The sequence below is a fragment of the Octopus bimaculoides genome, chromosome 16, assembly GCF_046866305.1.
Source record: "Octopus bimaculoides isolate indiv1 chromosome 16, ASM4686630v1, whole genome shotgun sequence".
NCBI classification, from domain to species: domain Eukaryota; kingdom Metazoa; phylum Mollusca; class Cephalopoda; order Octopoda; family Octopodidae; genus Octopus; species Octopus bimaculoides.
Genome location: NC_142943.1, coordinates 26,679,456 through 26,700,209, shown reverse-complemented (window position 1 = coordinate 26,700,209; position 20,754 = coordinate 26,679,456). Strand labels below are relative to the sequence as shown.

Genomic DNA, 20,754 nt, shown 5'->3' with positions numbered 1-20,754 from the left:
GCTTATCAAATTTTATAGCGTTTAGTATAAAGGAGGATTATTATTATTATTATTATTATTATAGACGTAGAACAGTATACAATATCGTGAGGTTGTAGATGAAAGATATTGTGTCTACTGTGTGTTTGTACTGTTTTTCAAGACACAACAAGGACCTCAGACAGACAGTACTTTATACAATATGCGTGCAGTTCCAAGTAATGCCGACTTTTGCAATGCATCTAGATTGTAGGGTATTTCTAAGGTTTTCGGATGTCTTTTTCAGATTGGGTGGTATTGAACCCAATGCTCCGATGACAATAGGGATAACCTTTATATTCAACTCTCGTAGCTACCACATCTTAGCGATCTCAATTCTCAGGTCTCCACATTTGTCAACTTTTTCTTTCTTTCATGATGATGTGTTGATCTCCTGACACTGCTACGTCGATTATTATGCACACTTGTTTGTCTTTCCGAAAAGTTACACCGGTCTTCGGTGCTCTAACACTTTGTCTCTCAGGAAATCAAAGCCCCAGAGGATTTTTGCCTTCCCTTTTCGTCAATTACCTTTTCTGATGTATGTTGGCACCAAGCACCCGTAGCCTCATATCCATACGTACGGCATAGTAGGTAGTGGAGGGTTTGGGCTACTTTGTCATGTCTACGCTTGTACTTTTTCTACGCAAGACTTTCACAAGCACTAACAATGTGAGTCATACTTTCGACCCTCTTCGCACACATTCTGCACTTTATTACTACTATTATTATTATTATTATTATTATTAAATAAAACTTTTTACCTATGGTTCTTGCAGCTTTGTATAAACCATGCCGAACAGCTTCTTTAGTAGATTTGTTCAACTGAATGTCATCTCTTCCTCCAATCACAGAAATAAGCAAACCTGGTAAATTACAGCTCCATGTAGATTTTATCAAACACATCATAATCTCCATCTGGGTTTTGTGATCCACACGAACAAACTATATGTAACAAAAAAACACATTGAATTAATGTAACATAATGTTTGATAAAATGGGGGCGGGGTTAAATATCTAGATACTGATAATTTGCTGAATAAATTTATTGTGGGATGTTATTGCTTGTATCCATAATATAGAGAACTGTCATTAAATATTTGAAAAATTAGAGGTTTCTCTTATCACAGATGAAATCAAGAAAATTCAAGCAACAATTTCAATGAATATTAGCCATATTGTTATTGTAATAATTACTTGTTATAATATGTTTAATATCTTATGTTAAATATCTTCTATATTACAACACTTATGAATTTTTCTAGCATACATAGAGTTTAGCCATAAATACTAAACTTAGAACTAATGGTTTCTTTAAACAATTCTTTGCAAGAAAATATTATGTTATCATTCTCCTGTTTTATAATACTTATTTCAATCATTCCGTCACAACAGAGTAAATTTCAAATATCAATGTCATATGCAGCTCAGAATTAGCATAATTCAATCCAGTTTAATATAATTTATTACAACACGACAGTAAAATAGACTATTGCCCAAGTTGTACGTACCAGAACCATGAAATACATACATATGAAGATAGATACGTGCATGCAAGCGTGTGTGCATGTGTGTGTGTGTGTATGCACGTACATAAGCACATACACACATATATTCATACATAGACACACAAGTCATACATATATGCATATATACATACATACATACATACACACACACACACACACACATAATGGCATCGAATACTAAAATCACAGTTTGTATCGAGTTCAAGCAGAACTTCACGTTATACACAAGGTACTGCAAGAGATAACAATACCAACAGAGTTTGGAAAAGCCCACTAACATGATGTAATCTACGATTGACGAATTTGTAAGAAAAAATGTAACTCAAATTCAAGCTCCCTACTTTTGGACAAAAAAAAATGACCTGCAATATTTTGCCGCAGTAACCTTGTTTCAACATATGGCAGTAAACGAAACTGATCCAAAGGATAATAATAATCCAAAATGGATTAACTCACCGCACCCCAATATCATAATGGAAACAGACAAAAATAGGACAGTTGGAATATATGATGAAATCCAAAGCTAAAAATGACTTACCAAACACTAGTTACAACAGCATGATAGATTCTCCAAATTATATGAGAATTACCATCGAGAAACACTCACAAGCCAACCGGTCACTCTCAAACACGATCTACGAGCGATAACTGAACAACGCCGCTATTGTATAAAGTTGCACACACTTTTCCTGAGACCCACAAATTATATCGTAGAATGATCGGTGATACTATTGGAGTGGACTTCATTTAGGCATAGAGTAGATTCGAACCTGAATCGACAAATTTCCTTTAATATTTCAATAGCACTTTACCTACAAAGAAACATTAAGCTGACAGCAATAAAATAAACACATGGCTTTTGCTGAGTTGAATTATGTCTTTGCCACTTGACTCGTCTAACCTCTTGTATGCGGGGGAGAGTTGAACTGAGATAATAATCAACCCTTCAAAGTATACCCACTGTCTATGCAGCATAGCTATCTTTCTAACTCGTTTTGTATAGTTATAAATACTAGAATTTGGTAAGGAAAAATCAGTTAGTGAACGAAGACAGCTACAGATGGCCACCGGCAGACAGCCACTTGAGACAAATGGCCAGAGGGAGAAAGAACACAATATGAGACAAACAACTTCCCATCACTCTCTAACTTTCACTATCTCACTTTCTTTTCTCTACAACATTACCCTATCTCTATCTTTTTACTACTAGACAACGACGAGAACACAAACACACATATACAAGAAGAAATTAACTCTCTTAACTTAGCATGCTTTTCCACTTATATCATTACATACACCTGCCCGTCGAAGCATGACATTACTTTAAGTAACAATAAATAAATAAATTTGAAGCCAACATCAATTTTGGTCGCTGCTCTCCTTGCATCTTTCGTTTTGCGCATCTGCAGCATCAACACCCGTTACAATCACTAACTGCTAACAATCAGCATATATCATTACACATTCACCGCTACAATTGGTGACCACTGATTCCACCTTAACATACCGTTGCACTATCAAAACAACAAATACTCCTCGCACGGAAGACCTAGAGTCATTCTGGCGGGAAATCCGGTATGTAAACAAGGAACACAACCGTGATGCAGCAGAGCTAGACGACCTACGAAGGGAATATTGTGTAATACCTCTCCCAAACATCTAACATCACCAGGGAAACAATAACCTTCACAATATCCTTCACAATAACGACCAACAGGGGTTGCCATTTTGAATGCAGTCTTTTGGCCGACCTATCTACTCTGCTAAGTACGCGTCATATACAAACTACAGTTTACCATTCCGTGTCTATCGCAATGATAGAACGTTGTCATCGACAGCTTAATGCAGCTTTACGAGCAAATTTACATTGAGTTCCGTGGTTAGAAGTTCTGCCGATTGTTAAGGAGGACTTTGATTACTCCCTGGCAGAATTACTGCGTAGTTCGCCACTGCTTGGTTAAATGATATGATCAACAACATGATCCTACCAATTATATTTATCGGCTGCGAATTTACACGAAGGAGTTACTTCCGTTAATAACGAGATCGCAGTTGATTAAAATTTTTGTTCGACCAAATATCGATACCTGGACTGACATTTTTGTACACAACCCTGCAGTTATGCATACAGCCTATGCCATGTGGTACAAGCTAAATCAAAGTAAATGCTTTTGAACATTCAGGGGAGACAGGAGATTGTCAGCCTTGATCGACTTAAGCAGGCTTTAGTCGAATATAATTCTTTACTACATCACTCTCCGTCATCTTCTGCTACACACAAACAAAATACATTATCTGACATCAGTGCATTTCATGCTGACACAGTAACAAAGAGTGGAAGAAGAGTACATTGGCTCGTTAGATGCATTAGCACATATTTTTATTAACAGAAAAACACATACAGACAAGAACTATTTTTTGCTTTCATAATTGCCAAGAAAATACAAAAAAAAACAGAACTTTGCATTATTGATTTACGGACATTTATTCAACAATTTTTCCGTATTCAATGTACATTTTTCCATTTCTGTTTGTATTTCACTAGGTCTTTCTTACTCTTTTTAATGTTATTTTTCTTTTTATTGTTCCATTCTCTTACACGTCATGCAAAAAATATAAGAGAAGGTTACTTGTAGTGGATCAGCCGAGTAGTTATCATAGCCAAACCACAATAGTTTCACCTGATCGGCCGATTAACGACTAATGAGCGTCAAGCCATCTTGTGGTTCAACTTTCTAAAAATTTTCCATTGAGCCCTATGAAAATGTGGTCCTTGGCTGTAACCCCAGAATGTTGAGATCGTAGCTCAACATATCCATATTCATTTCATCACCAGCCATTGGCTGGTGATTAAATGAGAAAGCCTAGATTTTTTGTCATGAATATAACGCGATTACTTTCCAGTCGTTATTGACAAGAAACAGATTGTTATATACCAGTTAAATTGTCATAGATCCCAGTAGTATGTCTCTCTCGGATTATAACTCTCACTTTTAGATTTTGTCAAGAGACTAACACAAAAAATAAGATGTTGAGTAAATAAAGCTTCTGTTAAGTGTTCGTGAGTTTTGTTAATTCTTCTACATGCAGCCTTAGAAAAACATTTGCATTCAACTACAGCTACAACAACTAGCAAAACAACAATAATACTCCACGAAACATCTTTTCTACTTTCGACGTTCAACATGACCACAAAGATAAGGATCACTAGTGATGTTTTAAGACAGTTTTCCGGTGAGGGTGATTTTCTGTCCTGGATAAGACAAAAGTGAGACTGCAGGGCACACAAGACGTTGCCAGTTTTATGCCGCTATACTTAGAAGGAAACGCTCTGAATTAGTAGCTAGATATAGATGAAGCACATCAACTAAAGGTAAAAAAAAAAATTGAAGAGAGACTGAAGGATGTGTATACAGAAGGGGACTTTAAAGCATACAGCAAGCTGGAGTGTGTGAAATGGGCGGGAGAAAGTGAACAACTACATCGACACAATGTCAGTGGGTGATTTAGTACATAAAACGTGAGAGTTGACGCAGAATGACACGTGTGGTGGCAATGCTTACTGTAGAGGCCAATAGGACAACGAGGCAAGCGGCGATTAACGAAAATCAGAGACACGGACGTTTAAGGGGCCATGTTTCAAGTGTCAGTGGTCTGCACGTATTCAGCAGTTGCAAGGAACCAAAATTTGGAGTGGTATACTACCGTTGTGGCCAACCCTGGAACATAGCAATCTCTTGCAAACAGGGATACAAACAAAGGTGGGAGTCAGCTGCGCCAGTAGCTGCCTGACAACCTTTTATAGGTGCAACTACATTCTTAGCCTGTGATAACGATTCTGTTGGGGTTTGGGGAGAGCAAGCCCTTGACGATACAGGTTGTACAACAATCCTGGTAACCTTGAAAATGATCGAAAGCCGAAGTGGAAAAACCAGCTTGAGTACAATAGACGGTATGGAGGTCAGATGCAGATATGTCAGTGCAATGGTGCTTGAGATACAAAGAACTTTGATGAAGGTACAGATGAGTGTCGTTGATGAGTCAACGGACGATGTCGATGTAGTAATAAAGATGGACGTGATTGTTTGGCTGAGTGGCATGACAGTTAATAAGATGGGGGTAGAATTTTGAGGACCAGCGTACTGTGAGCGTAGAATGGAGGGGAAAGGCAGTGGGATCTACAAGTCGAGTTCATGGAGAAGAAATGCTGTAGACAAGATCCAAGATGACGATGAGGGCTTCTGGACTGAATCTGGCTGAAAACGATACGTAGTAGAATATTCTTGAGAAGAAGAAGCCTACTGCAATATGTTGAGTAACAGGGTCAGTTGTTAAGAATGCACCCTGAAAAAAAAAGCTAGGACTGAATTATAAAGAGAAGTGGAAAGCTGGACAGACAGATAGAATAAGGCATTTTAATACAGTGCAGAAAGCAAATGAAGAGTGGTGTGCTACCACTACTGTTTAAGGTCCAACCTATAAAGAATAAAGTCTAACCATTGCTAGATTTTGGGAAGTTGAATGAGCACGCATAATGCCAAACGGGCGGTAAAATAACGGATGCATTTAGGATGGTAAAATTTTGCGAGACAGGGGCTGACAACAGGGGCGACTACGATCATCGATGTTAAGTCGGTATATCTACAGCTCCACGTGTCAGATAAATTGTGGAGGTACAATTTGGTGAGGTACAAGAACAGAATATATTTCCTGATCCGGCTGGCATTTGGTTTCAGTGCAGTATCGAAAATCATGGCGAAGGTTCTTAGGACTATCTTGATTATCAAGGTGGCACAGGCTACTAGTTCCGACATATATCGCATTCTGGATAGATTAGTACGTGTAGCTGATAGAGGAAATTATGGGTCATCTGAGGTGGTCTGAGTTGATCGCAAAACCATCGAGGCTATAGGAGGCATTGCGCTGGGGCTCAAACACGAAAAAGGTAAGGTGGGAGGCCCGTGTTTTAGAGAGGAAATGGGATTTGAGAACTGAGCGAGCACATGAGTAGGTCAGAACTGCTCTCAATGTGTGGGAAACTGGTAGAGCACTATCTTATAATAGGATGGCTCCAAATGATATGAAGGTACATGAAGAGGCGACCTGAGGAAGCGAAGCCGACAAAATGGGTTAGAAGAGAGTTGCCATGATGCAAAACTTCTTGGAGAGAGTGAAAACGGGATCCAGTGAAGGGCACCTGTTTGTCCCAATATTTTGTCATCACTTTGGGATTCAAAATTCTGAAATTAGCCTTCACTACTTAGGTCTACGTTATTTCTTCTACAAGAGCCAACCATTTACAGTGACCAGCATCTCGTTATACAGCGAGCCTCATCCATAAGCATCACATGATTATACCAACGCAGTCTTCTCTCTTGAACGCATCTGATTCCTCTTATGCCCAACGCTTCTCTCAAATACATTTGGACTTTGTTGTTCATATACACAGATTTTGCACATCCAACGAAGTACGTAGGTTTTCACATGTCCATTGCATTTAGAGCCCCTAGCTTATTATTATGTAGCACTGTTGTTCGTATACAGCCATCATACAATCAGTTTTTCATTCTGATAGGGAAACATTTATTTTGTTCCCAACAGAGGTAAAATCCCTTTGACATTTCTCCAGCCTGTTTTTATTTTAGTAGCTGTAACTTCAGAACAATCTTCTCCACTGATGGGTAATAGAAACTATCTTTTTTGTTTAGGGATCCTCCTGGGCATTTCAGAAAATCTATTTCCTATGCACATTTAGAATACTTTTTGCTAGTGTGCATCAACTGCATATGAAGTCTACTTTCTCTGTTAAACTGTCTGTGATGCTATGGCAACTCTTGTGTTTCTATAGTTTGCACTAAAGTACACCGCATGGAATTTCTAACAGTCTCTTTGTATATGGTTTGTGTGGCTGTCGTAAGCTATTCGTCTGCTGCTAGCTTCCTCTTTGACCTCCCCTTTTCAGAGTAAGGAACTCTGTGAAAAGTTTATGCAGATCAATGAACACTAAGTACATCAGCTTAATTTTACTCAAATAATTCTGCAGTTACTTCACAAAAACAGGGCTTTTTTATACTTGTCTATAGCACAGAACTGAACTCTATCTTGTCTAGTCTAACTATTTCTCTAATTGCTTGAGCTGTTGTTGTATCCATAACTTTTGTGCTCTTGTCCAGCAATTTGATACTTCTGTGATTACCTTTCTATAATATCTCATTTATGCTTGTAACAATTGTTGTAATGCTGTAATGCCCATCACTAGGTATACCACTTTCCTGTATAACCTGATTGACTACACAAGTAACTAAGCCATATTCCACACTGCCAAATATTTTAAACATTATAATAGTAATTCCTAATGGTTCATAGGATTTCTCCCTCTTTAATATTCTTCAGGGCTCTATCTTTCATACTGCTACCAGCTAGAATGACTAGTCCTTCTGTTGAAAAGATCTTTCTTCCATGTTATCTCCGCATATAGTAACCTTAAATGAGAGCACTTTTAAGCTTGTTTTCCTCTCAGAATCACTGCTATCCATCCACACACACACACACACACACACACACACATACACACACACACACACACACACACACACACACACACACACACACACACACACACACACACCAATATGAAAAATAACAGCCAACTGTACAAAAAAAAAAGAAATGATATGTAAAAATATTCACAAAAAACATGTAAAATGTTGCTGCTATACAAATCCAAGGACAAAACGATCAGCTGATTATTGGATAATTTCTACAAACAACATTAATAAAAAAAAACAAGCAAAAAGAATACCATTGCATTTTCCTGATTATGTCCTGTAAACTTTATTTTACCAAATGCGTCACAGGGTTTTGATGCCACTTCATCTGTAGGGTTTCTGTCAAAGACAAATAGAAACCAAATGAACTGTTGAAGTAAAGTTGTGATAGGGAAAGTAGAAGAGGAAAAATGACAAAATCAAGAGATAAAGAACAACTCCAATGAAAGATACAAATATCCAGCGACATAGATACATAAATCCATACACAGGAAATAAATAAATATATTTTAATTTAGTTGAATCAAATAACGATTAATTTTAAATAAACTGAAAAGGAAAAACAAGAAATATTTTGCCATCAAAATAAATTAAGAAAACGGGTTTCACGATGGAGTAGTGATTCCACATCTGGAATGGTGCTGCTGCTACACATTCAGGTATCATACGACCATATTCAGAGAGAAAAAAGTTTACTCAACTGACTGGCACAAAGTCACCAATACACACCAAATTCTGACCCATACTGTGCTGTGTCTTCTCTTTGCCTTTTCTACCGAACTACAATAGCCTCTGCTGGATGGTCTCTTGCCACCTTATCCAGGTATCACTGATACACACATCAACACCCTAACTCAAAATGAACACCCTATCTCCGTTCTCCTCTACTAGAAATCTCATACCTACAACCACTTCCACAATCCATTACCATCAATCGTCGTAATGACCAGACATAATACTGGCTTTGCCATAAGACTGTCTCCTGCAGTTTTTAAAATTTCTATTGGCTTACCAGAAAGAACATAACGCAGGGGAGGGAGGAGGGGAAGATGAAGAGGAGGAGGAGGGGAGGAAGGATGAAGAGGAGGAGGAGGAGGAGGGGAGGAGGAGGGGAGGAGGAGGGGAGGAGGAAAATGTTTCTCTTACATGCCCTTGCTTTCATCCTAACATCTTAGGAAAGAGAGGAAACTGGTGTCTATAGAATTTTAAAGTAACAATAAATCTAGACATTTTGATCTTCATCTCAAACTGCCAAAATGCATATTCGATTTAACCTTTTGAGACCTCTTCATATTTAATATTATATAAGAAAACACTTATAACTATATACGTTGTAGTGTTTATAACTCATCATCTATGATGAACTCATTTCAGTTTCTTCACAGAAAATTAGATCAAGTCCCTAGCCAGAAGTATCACAAAACCTAACTTATTTCACTCATAAACATGTGTGCGATTATTAAAATTGTTTATGCCATAGCTGTATTAAGAGTAGTGATTGAAAAGAAATGATATATTGTTATATTAATCACCAACCAGATTTAACTTTTTTTAGCCTTCTGTTGATTTCCATTTTTATGTCTTTCATAAATAATACTGGTAATCTAAGGGAGTAGGATTTGAAAATATAACTGTATTAATATATTTAATATATTTCCAAATTATCATGAGAAAACCTATGAGGCTTTTACTTGTCTGCTTTTGTCTCTTCAATTCTTTTCTTGAGAGTTAAGCGTTTAAGAAAAGGAAAAAAAGAAAACGAAAATAAAGAAATCGATTGTATATAATTCCTAAATGTTTTAAATGAACATAGACCAGCTAGCTTCATGATACTAAGTTATGATGTATTGAGTATATATGTATATATGTATATATGTATATATGTATATATGTATATATATATGTATATATGTATATGTATATATGTATATATGTATTGAGGTGCTCAAAGAAAAGCGAAATAATGTTATTTCCAGCTACAAAGAATTATATGGAAAAAATTATATGGAAAAAATTATATGGAAAAAATTATATGGAAAAAATTATTTTATGTTCTCTCCCTCGTTAGAAAAATCTTATGATAATAATAATAATAAGTCGAAGAAAATATAAGCCCTGCATGATTCTTTTCCCTTAAAGGAAAACCTCATCCTCCCTCCTGTTTCTAGGTAAGTCACTTTCTCTCTCTCTCTCTCTCACTCACTCTCTCTCTCTCTCTCTCTCTCTCTCTCTCTCTCTCTCTCTCTCTCTCTTGCTCAAAATCATCTGTAGGTGGCAGCAACAACAGTTACCAGTCACATTTCCCACGTGTGCTTCGAACGATGGTTGAATTCTGAATGATACACACAAGACAAACGGAAAAGTGCCATGGCAAGATGAAACGTTTTGGAAATTAATCCTAAGTCATCCTCACGTGATAATCAGCATGGGAATACGACAAGAGATCCCACATTTGCACCCGAGAGAAACACAGAGGGATGTGTATGTAGTTTGTAAAGGAAACGGTAATCAAGTCTATATGAAGAACCATCAAACAAGGTGAATAAGCACTGGAGGGAAAAAAATAAACAAGAGAAATAAAACGATATCTTTCAAAAACTCATAGAATGAAATCCTAAATACGTAAGAGACTTGCCCTCATGCTATCATTCAATCTCTCTCCTTCTGCGTCTCTCAACCACTTTTAAAAGTAAAGAAAATAGAAAAAGGAAAACCTCACCCTCTCTCCTATTTCTTAGTAAACTTTCTTTCTCAGCTTCTCTTATTCCGAAAGCAACTCTAGGTGGCAGCACGAACAGTTGCCAGTCAAATTTCACATAAGAAAAAATCAGTTACATGGAAATCAACAAAGTGATTCTTTTAGTTACCTCCCTCGCCCATTGCTTTTAGATATCAACATCTCTAAGCGATGTTTTTGTGTACTAAATACTGGAAAAATTTCAACTGATAAAAATGTTTTAATTACCTTACCATAACTCAAATCCTAATATATGTGTACTTATACGTTATAAGATTTAGGAGCATATTTCTTGAATTACCTTAGTTTTATGTTTTCCTCAATCCATTTCTTATCAGATATCTGAAAATAAAAGAAAATAATATGAATGTTTGAAGGAATGAGTTTTCAACATCTGACATAAAAAGCACACTTATAACTATATACGTTGTAGTGTTTATAACTCATCATCTATGATGAACTCATTTCAGTTTCTTCACAGAAAATTAGATCAAGTCCCTAGCCAGAAGTATCACAAAACCTAACTTATTTCACTCATAAACATGTGTGCGATTATTAAAATTGTTTATGCCATAGCTGTATTAAGAGTAGTAATTGAATAGAAATACTACAATAGATAAGTGTAGCTACAATTATCTGGTGGAGATAATCCAATCCATATTACAACAGATACACATGATTTTCTTTTTTTACTTATTTATAGTTTTTAGCATGGTGCACTGGTTTTGACATGGGATTAGAATGGAAGATATCTTCTGAATAGAAACAGAGCCATATGATGATAAGAGAATTTTATTTCACCAATTTAAACATCTGTCAGACTGAGAAAGTTATACAATACACCTAGTACATATTAAAAAAAAAAAAAAATAGAGACTAAGATGAAAGGAAGAAAAGAACAGGTACTAAAGATAAATGATCTTATTATTTAATATATTTAATATATTTGTAGCCTCCATGCCTCCATCAATTAAAAGATCTATTCATTGGTGAAGCCTTCAAGATAAATTCCACCGCCAACGTTGGTTGCTTATTAAAAACAACTTTTCTCTATCCTCTGCCTCACATAATTAATTTTTGGAACTGGAATATAAAAAAGGGTCGGCTGAAAAGTTCATGTGATGACTAAAATACTCCCACGGTATGTGACAACATACTTCTTCCATTGATACTGCAGTGTTTGGATACTATTGGTAAAGAAGCTTTCGTCCTGTTAGCTAAAAATGTCATCACCAGAAGATATGACGTCATCATCCCTGCGATACTTGCTCCCAAACAAGTGTTGTTTCATGTTAAGGAGCAAATGATAGTCAGGACAATAGGGAAAGTGATCAACCAGTTCAAAGTCACAATCACGTACAACAGCCATTGAAACGAAAGACTTGTGCGCTGGAGAATTGTCCTAATGAAACAAGACCCCCCCCCTTTCTTCACTTTTCTTGGGCATTTAGTCTTGATTGTCTTTCGTAACTGTCTCAGCAAGTTGACATAGTCCACTACATTGATGGCGTGGCTCTTTTGAAGATAGTCTAGCTTTTTTTACTGTTTGATAATGAATGTCATCAACAGCAGAGATGATATTCTGTTCACTGTGATGCCGGTTCTTAGTCAAGTATTTTGGTCACATTGGGAAACAGGTGATAGTCAGATAGGGCCAAATCATGACAATAAGGAATAAACCAGTTCAAAGCCAGTCACACACAACAGCCATTGAAATAAAGGATTTGTTTTATATATAGGTTATCTTGTGGACGAGGCTGAAAGGAATGAGGACAGAAATATTCCTCTTGAGTAAGGCCCTCATCGACTTTTCAAGTTTCACTTGAAAAGGAAAGTGAAGATGAAAAGGGAGGTGTTGTCCTCGAGGGAATTTATGAAAAGGTGGGTGTAAATTGCAAGAGTGGCTGAACTTGAGTGTTCTAATCAATTCCGATTGCGAATAGCCACAGAGAGAGAGAGAAAGAGAGAGAGAAAGAGAGAGAGAGAGAGAGAAAGAGAGAGAGAGAGAGACAAAGAGAGAGAGAGACAAAGAGACAGAGAGAGACAAAGAGAGAGAGAGACAAAGAGAGAGAGACAAAGAGACAAAGAGAGAGAGAGACAAAGAGAGAGAGACAGAGGGAGAGTGAGACAAAGAGAGAGAGAGACAAAGAGAGAGTGAGACAAAGAGAGAGAGAGAAACAAAGAGAGAGAGAGAGAATGAGAGAGAGAGAGAGAGACAAAGAGAGAGAGAGAGAGAGAGAGAGAGACAAAGAGAGAGACAAAGAGAGAGAGAGAGAGAGACAAAGAGAGAGAGAGAGAGAGACAAAGAGAGAGAGAGAGATGAAAGTCTACTAGGCATGGAATTACATGGCCACTTCCACTACGAAACTAGCAAATTAATTGACCAGGAAGCATCATGAATGTAGCTCAGCAAGGGTGACTTGATAACGAATACTGAAAGCGTAGTCATCAATATCCAGGATCAGGCATTGCAAACCAACTCAGGGAAAAAGGATGTATACCACACAAGCGCAAAGAATCTCTGCAGAATATGTAGGTAGAGGGTCGAAAGCGTGACTCACATTGTTGGTGCTTGTGAAAGTCTTGCACAGAACGAGTACAAGCGCAAACACGACAAGATAGCCGAAAACTTTCACTGGCTACACTGTCGGAAGTATTGCTAGGAGGTACACTGAAAAAGACACACTGAAAAAGATAATGGACGAAAAGCAGAATCCAAAATATCCTCGGATATAGTAACCATTATGACGGACAGACAAGAGTGCTTAATAATCTATGTAGCAGTGACAGGAGATCAACATATTGTTATGAAATAAAAAGAAAAGATGGATAAATATGGAGACCTGAAAATTGAGATCACCAAGATGTGGCTGCTACGAGATTCGAACATAAAATTTGTCTCTGTTGTAATCGGAGCATTGGGTTTAGTACCATCCAACCTGAAGAAACATCTGGAAACTTTAGAAATACCCTGCAATCTAGGTATATTGAAAAAAGCGGCATTATTTAAAACTTCAAACATATAGTGTGAAGTATTGTCTGTTTGAGATCCTTGCTGTGACTTGACAGACAATACAAACCTCCGGTAGACATAATATCTTCAATCATCAACATCACGATATTGGATACTGTGCGACGTCTTCAATAATAATAATACATGCAACACCTCAAGTTCCAACTACAGTAATAGACCTCCCAAGGCAAGCTGACAGGGTACTATTGCCCTTAATATTACCCAGGGACGGAGAATATCCATGATCTCGTTTATTAATCAATACCTTACAGAGACAAATGATATTTGCTGGCAGCGGACAGGAGGGTGGTACCCTAAACATAGCGTACCCTCTAATAGTATTCTAAAAGTATTCATTCAATGTACGGAAGCTCCTTCATACCAGACAGGTCTAGTTGCAATTGCTAATCTAGGAATGAATTCTCATTGCAGAAGGTCTAACGTTGTCCTCAAATATGCTGTTCATAACACACTTCAAAAATTCTACTAGTTACTGTACTGGAACCTCAGTTACTTTCAAGCGTAGATATGCTGCCCATTTAAATTCGTTTAATCATGAAGAGCACAGCAAACTACCTCTCTAGCTGACGACGTGCATTATCTTAATTAGAAGAAAATTCCCTACAATATTTCCTGGTCTAAAATTGGTTCCACATACATACTCGTTTGCACCGCACTAAACATTCTCTCCGAGCAGCACTAAACATTCTCTCCGTGTATACAGTCTCCTTATGTCCATAGTTTCTCTGTAGGCCTTATTAATAATGTATCTTCATTAAGCACTGACACTAACTTTTAGATTTTTTAAATTTTAAGCGTTAACTTTATTTTAACTTCTATTATTTTTTTAATTAAATTTATTTTAGTTAGTTATCTTTATCTTAATTTATAACCTTTTTATGACACAAATCTTAAATCATTTTCTTGCTAGTTGACATTCGTTAGTGGCTAGACTACTTTACATATCCACCCCTGTAAAATTTGACCACCCACTATACACTTGTTTATTATCTTTCTTTTGTCCACTTTATTACCTACAACCCACTCTCATTGATATCCAGCTCTGTAGGTTGGGCATCTGTTTTGTTCTTTTTCATCCCTTATCTCTCAGTCTTTAAATTAGCTCCCACCCTAACCCCTAACTTCTTTGGATGACAATGCCAGTTTACTAGCCCTTACCACTAACTCCCACTAATTTCCAAAGACAATAATACCCCTCATCATACTGCTTAGTATATCTACTACACTGTCCTTATCTTTTTATTTAGCTATCTTTCTCATACCAGAGTGCATTATTTAATCCCCAGCCCTCTCGTAGGACTTAATACCCCTCAGTATACTGAGCAATGTATAATACAAACCTTTTACCTATATAACATCTCTCACATCAAAATGTATCTGTATTCCTCTTCTCAGTATTTGTAAAATTTTGGATCTGTTCGTATTTATTTTCTCACAATATGGAGTACAGTATAAGAATTGTTTCTCTTTTTTCACCATACCATGCCACCTAACCATTTTTTCTGATCATAGATTTATCTAAAGAAAACCCGATCTAACTGGACTTGATTGGACTCTCCCAACCTCTTGAACATAATGAACGATAACAAATATAATTGATGAGGAATATGCTTCAACTGGTTTACATATATCTCTCCGATATCGGAATACCCAACTTACAGAGTCTTCGCTCGATGCGAATCTCCAATAGCGGGGGTATCCCAGAAAAAGCTATCACAAACTATCCTTACTATTTTTCATTATTCGTACCATTCGCTATATAGCTAAAATGAGATTGAATTAAAACGTCTTTATCCTGCATTGCTCAGATGTTTGCCTTTCCTCAAACACTTTAACCTATACTTACTGATTCCAAGGGATGCCACCACTTGCCATGTTTTGAACAAGTCAATCACATAACAACAACTTACACCACGCATCTAGCTGGAATTTTGGTGACACACGTATTTGAACACTCAGAACGAATACCTATTAGTATGAGTCATCATAAAGGTAACTTGTATTATCCCTCCTCTCTCACTCTTTCTCTGTATATGTGTGTATATATATATATATATATATATATATATATATATATATATATATATATATATATATATATATATATATATAACAAAGGCTCAACCGAAAGAACAGAACGTGGAGAAAACATTCGAGGAAAGCAGAGGAAACGTGACGAAAATTTAACGGACGGGAAATTTAGACAGATATGATACACGGAATGTTCACACCTGAATTTTCCTCGTTAGTAAATTACTCAGAATATCATAGTTTCTTGCCATTCCCATTGACACCACTGAATTTTGGAGGCACCAGTGCTGTTATCAAGCCACTGGGAAAAAGCCAGCAAATGTAGACAGAAACAAACAAGATATCATATAAATACAACAAAGAAATATGCATACACAACTGCACGAAGACTTACAGCTATATACAGCAATAGAAAAAAATGATTATACATATACCACAAATACAGCAGAAAGAGTTTTGCAGCTATTGAATGAACTTAGTAGGGTCACGCAAAATTGACATGGAGTAAGTCTCAGAAGACGTAAGAAGAGTCCAGATCAGCATGACCAGTCTGGGTCAAAGGCAGGGCGAAAACGAGCAACACCTCCTTCACGAGACACTGGTCATATGGTAGGGAAGAGGAAGTGTTGAGAGCAGGAAAGAATGGGACACAACAGGAGAGAGAGAGAGAGAGAGAGAGAGAGAGACAGACAGACAGACAGATAGACAGACAGACAGACAGAGAGAGAGGGGGATTGGAGAAACTGAGAGAAAGAGAGAGAAGATACAAAAGAGGCAAGCAAGGGCGGAAAGAGAGTAAGGGTGATAGAGTAAGATTAGAGATGTAAAGAGATAGAGTAAGAGGGAAAGAGGGGAACAGAGTGAGTGAACGAAAAAAGAGGAGACAGTGAAAGAAGATAAAAGTACAAAGGAGGCAAGCTAGGGCAGAAAATGAGAGTAACAGTGGAAAAAGATATACTGTAAGAGTAGAGGTGGAAAAGGATAGAATAAGAGTAGAGAGATTTAAGATCCGCACAATAAAAATTCAAGAAACATATTTTACAACAAACAGCGTGTCTGATCACGTGGTAAGGGAGAGGAAATGCTCAGAGAGTGGGAGGCAGAGAGAGAGAGAGAGAGAGAGAGAGAGAGAGAGAGAGAGAGAGAGAGAGAGAGAGAGAAAGAAAGAGAACGAAGGAGCAGAGGAATTAGTGAAACAGAGAGAAATAAAGGAGAAAACAAAGGTAAAAGGGAAGCAAGCAAGGGCAAAAAGAGAGAGTAAGAGTGTAGAAAGAGATAGAGGAATAGTAGAGGTGGAAAGAGACAGAGGAATAGTAGAGGTGGAAAGAGACAGAGTAACAGTGAAAGATGTGGATACAGAGAGAGAGAACGAAAAAGAAGGGGAGACAGAGAAAGAAGAGAAAGGTACAAGAGAAGCAAGCAAAGGCACAAAAGGAAAGTAAGAGCGGAGAAAAGATAGAGTAAGAGGAAAAGAGGGGGACAGAGAGAAAGAGAGAACGAAAAAGAAAGAAGACAGAGTGAAGTCGTAAGGCTTCGTGCTGTTGCATATTCGTAATTCTTTGTTGTATTTCTGTCATGTTTGTTTCTGTCTTACTATACATTCACTAGCCTTTTGCCAGTAATTAAAAAGAATATTGGCGCCCCCAAAAATGAGTGGGCTCAATGGTAATGGCGCGAAATTAACTATGATTCTTTTGTGTCATTCACTAACGAGGAAAACGCAATTGCGAATATTCCGTGTATCATGTCTTTATCAAAATTTCCCGTCCGATACGTTTACGTCTAGTTTCCCGTTTGCTCTGCTTTCGCTTACATTTTTTCCTCCTTGTGTTCTTTCTGTTCAACTTTTGATAGATCCGTGTGGCGCAAGGCACACTCTGTCTCATATATATATACATATATGTGTGTGTGTGTGTGTGTGTGTGTGTTTGTATGCATATGTATATAAGCAGACAGACAGACATACCTACACGCATATATATATATATATATATATATATATATATATATATATATATATATATATATATATATATATATACATATATATATATATATATATATATATATATATATATATATATATATATATATATATATATATATATTTATATATATATATATATGTATAAATATGTGTGTATGCATATATATATGCATACACACCACACATACACAAATATATACACACAAATATCTACATCTAGATACGTATATATATATATATATATATATATATATATATATATATATATATATATATATATATATAAATATATATATATATATATATATATAAATATAAATATATATATATATATATAAATATAAATATATATATATATATATATATATAAATATATATATATATATATATATAAATATATATATATATATAAATATATATATATATATATATAAATATATATATATATATATATAAATATATATATATATATATAAATATATATATATATATATAAATATATATATATATATATAAATATATATATATATATATAAATATATATATATATATATATATATATATATATATATATATATATATTTATATATATATATATATATATATATATATATTTATGTATGTATATATATATGTATGCACACATTTATATACACATGGATACATGTGTGTATATGTATGTGTGTGTATATATATATATATATATGTATAAATATGTGTGTATGCATATATATATGCATACACACCACACATACACAAATATATACACACAAATATCTACATCTAGATACGTATATATATATATATATATATATATATATATATATATATATATATATAAATATATATATATATATATATATATATATAAATATAAATATATATATATATATATATATATATATATATATATATATATATATATAAATATATATATATATATATATATATATATATATATATATATATATAAATATATATATATATATATATATATATATATAAATATATATATATATATATAAATATAAATATATATATATATATATAAATATAAATATATATATATATATATATAAATATATATATATATATATATATATAAATATATATATATATATATATATAAATATATATATATATATATATATATAAATATATATATATATATATAAATATATATATATATATATATATATAAATATATATATATATATATAAATATATATATATATATATATATAAATATATATATATATATATAAATATATATATATATATATATATATATATAAATATATATATATATATAAATATATATATATATATATATATATAAATATATATATATATATATATATATATATATATATATATATATATAAATATATATATATATATATATATATATATATATATATTTATATATATATATATATTTATATATATATATATATATATATATTTATATATATATATATATATATATATATATATATATATATATTTATATATATATATATATATATATATATATATAATATATTTATATATATATATATATATATATATTTATATATATATATATATATATATATTTATATATATATATATATATATATATATTTATATATATATATATATTTATATATATATATATATTTATATATATTTATATATATATATATATATATATATATATTTATATATATATATATATATATATATATATATATATATATTTTATATATATATATATATATATATATATATATATATATATATATATATATATATATACGTATCTAGATGTAGATATTTGTGTGTATATATTTGTGTATGTGTGGTGTGTATGCATATATATATGCATACACACATATTTATACATATATATATATACACACACATACATATACACACATGTATCCATGTGTATATAAATGTGTGCATACATATATATATACATACATGTATGCATACACACACACACACACGCATGTATATATATATATATATATATATATATATATATATATATATATATATATATATATACATACATACATGCATGCACACACACATATATACATGCATACATACATATATACTACTAACATTTTCACCACAATACTGATGCTTCCATAATTATTTGTGACTGAGAACTCCTCCATTTTTGATGCATAATTTGCACCAGAATCCATACGGCAGAATCAGGTAAAATGCCTTACACTTCACACAACGTCACAAACTACACATGATAACTATGAATACACTTTCAATCATTTCAAACCTATTTTCTAAATTCTTTTCAAATCCTCACACTGCGCGTCTCTTTCCTGCATTCTTCGATATGCCGCAGTTGAAGACGAATGTTTTATTGTATCAGTCTCACTAATCTCAGAGGACCTGGTGAAGTCCAGGCATATGACCCCCTTCCCCAGATGAGACAGCGTTTTTAACACGTCTGGTACCTTCTCGCAATATTCAGGCTGTTCCCACATGGCGTGACAATCTAAATAAGGACGATATGATGAGAGGAATAAATGAGAAAAGAAGGAAATTAGATGCAAATGGTGGAAGGTTGAAAAACTGAAAAAAGAAAACAGGAAAATTAAAGGTGAGAAATACAGTTATGCCACTTTTGACTTTAAAGTCTTAAAGCTGAAAGACAGTGGCCTAGAGCCTGCGGTACAGCTCCTTAATCCGGAGAGGGTGGTACATTCAATATCATAGACTTGGCTCACCCCACTTCTTTTCCTTGATGTTACGACTAACTTAGGTAAAAGATTCCTGTCTACAAATATTTCTCCAGAAAATCAATGACGCAGAAGCTTATGCAACAAGGGCACACAGGCGCGGCTGAGAGGTAA

The 20,754-nt window shown here is 34.3% G+C and overlaps 1 protein-coding gene across 8 annotated transcripts in view; it reads right to left on the bottom strand.

Annotated features, from left to right (window-relative positions):
• Positions 1-20,754, bottom strand: part of LOC106871768 (uncharacterized) — a 1,221,261-nt gene that overhangs the window by 975,523 nt on the left and 224,984 nt on the right. For all 8 annotated transcript variants that reach the window (XR_016244689.1, XR_016244690.1, XM_089364843.1 and 5 more), the window contains exons 12-14: positions 11,134-11,174; positions 8,350-8,434; positions 783-963 (exon numbers count right to left, since the gene is read on the bottom strand). Coding sequence is in view for 6 of the 8 variants with exons in the window: in XM_089364843.1 (XP_089220969.1) it covers positions 783-963; positions 8,350-8,434; positions 11,134-11,174 (307 nt within the window). In the remaining 2 variants the exon portion in view is untranslated. The remainder of the gene's footprint in view (positions 1-782; positions 964-8,349; positions 8,435-11,133; positions 11,175-20,754) is intronic.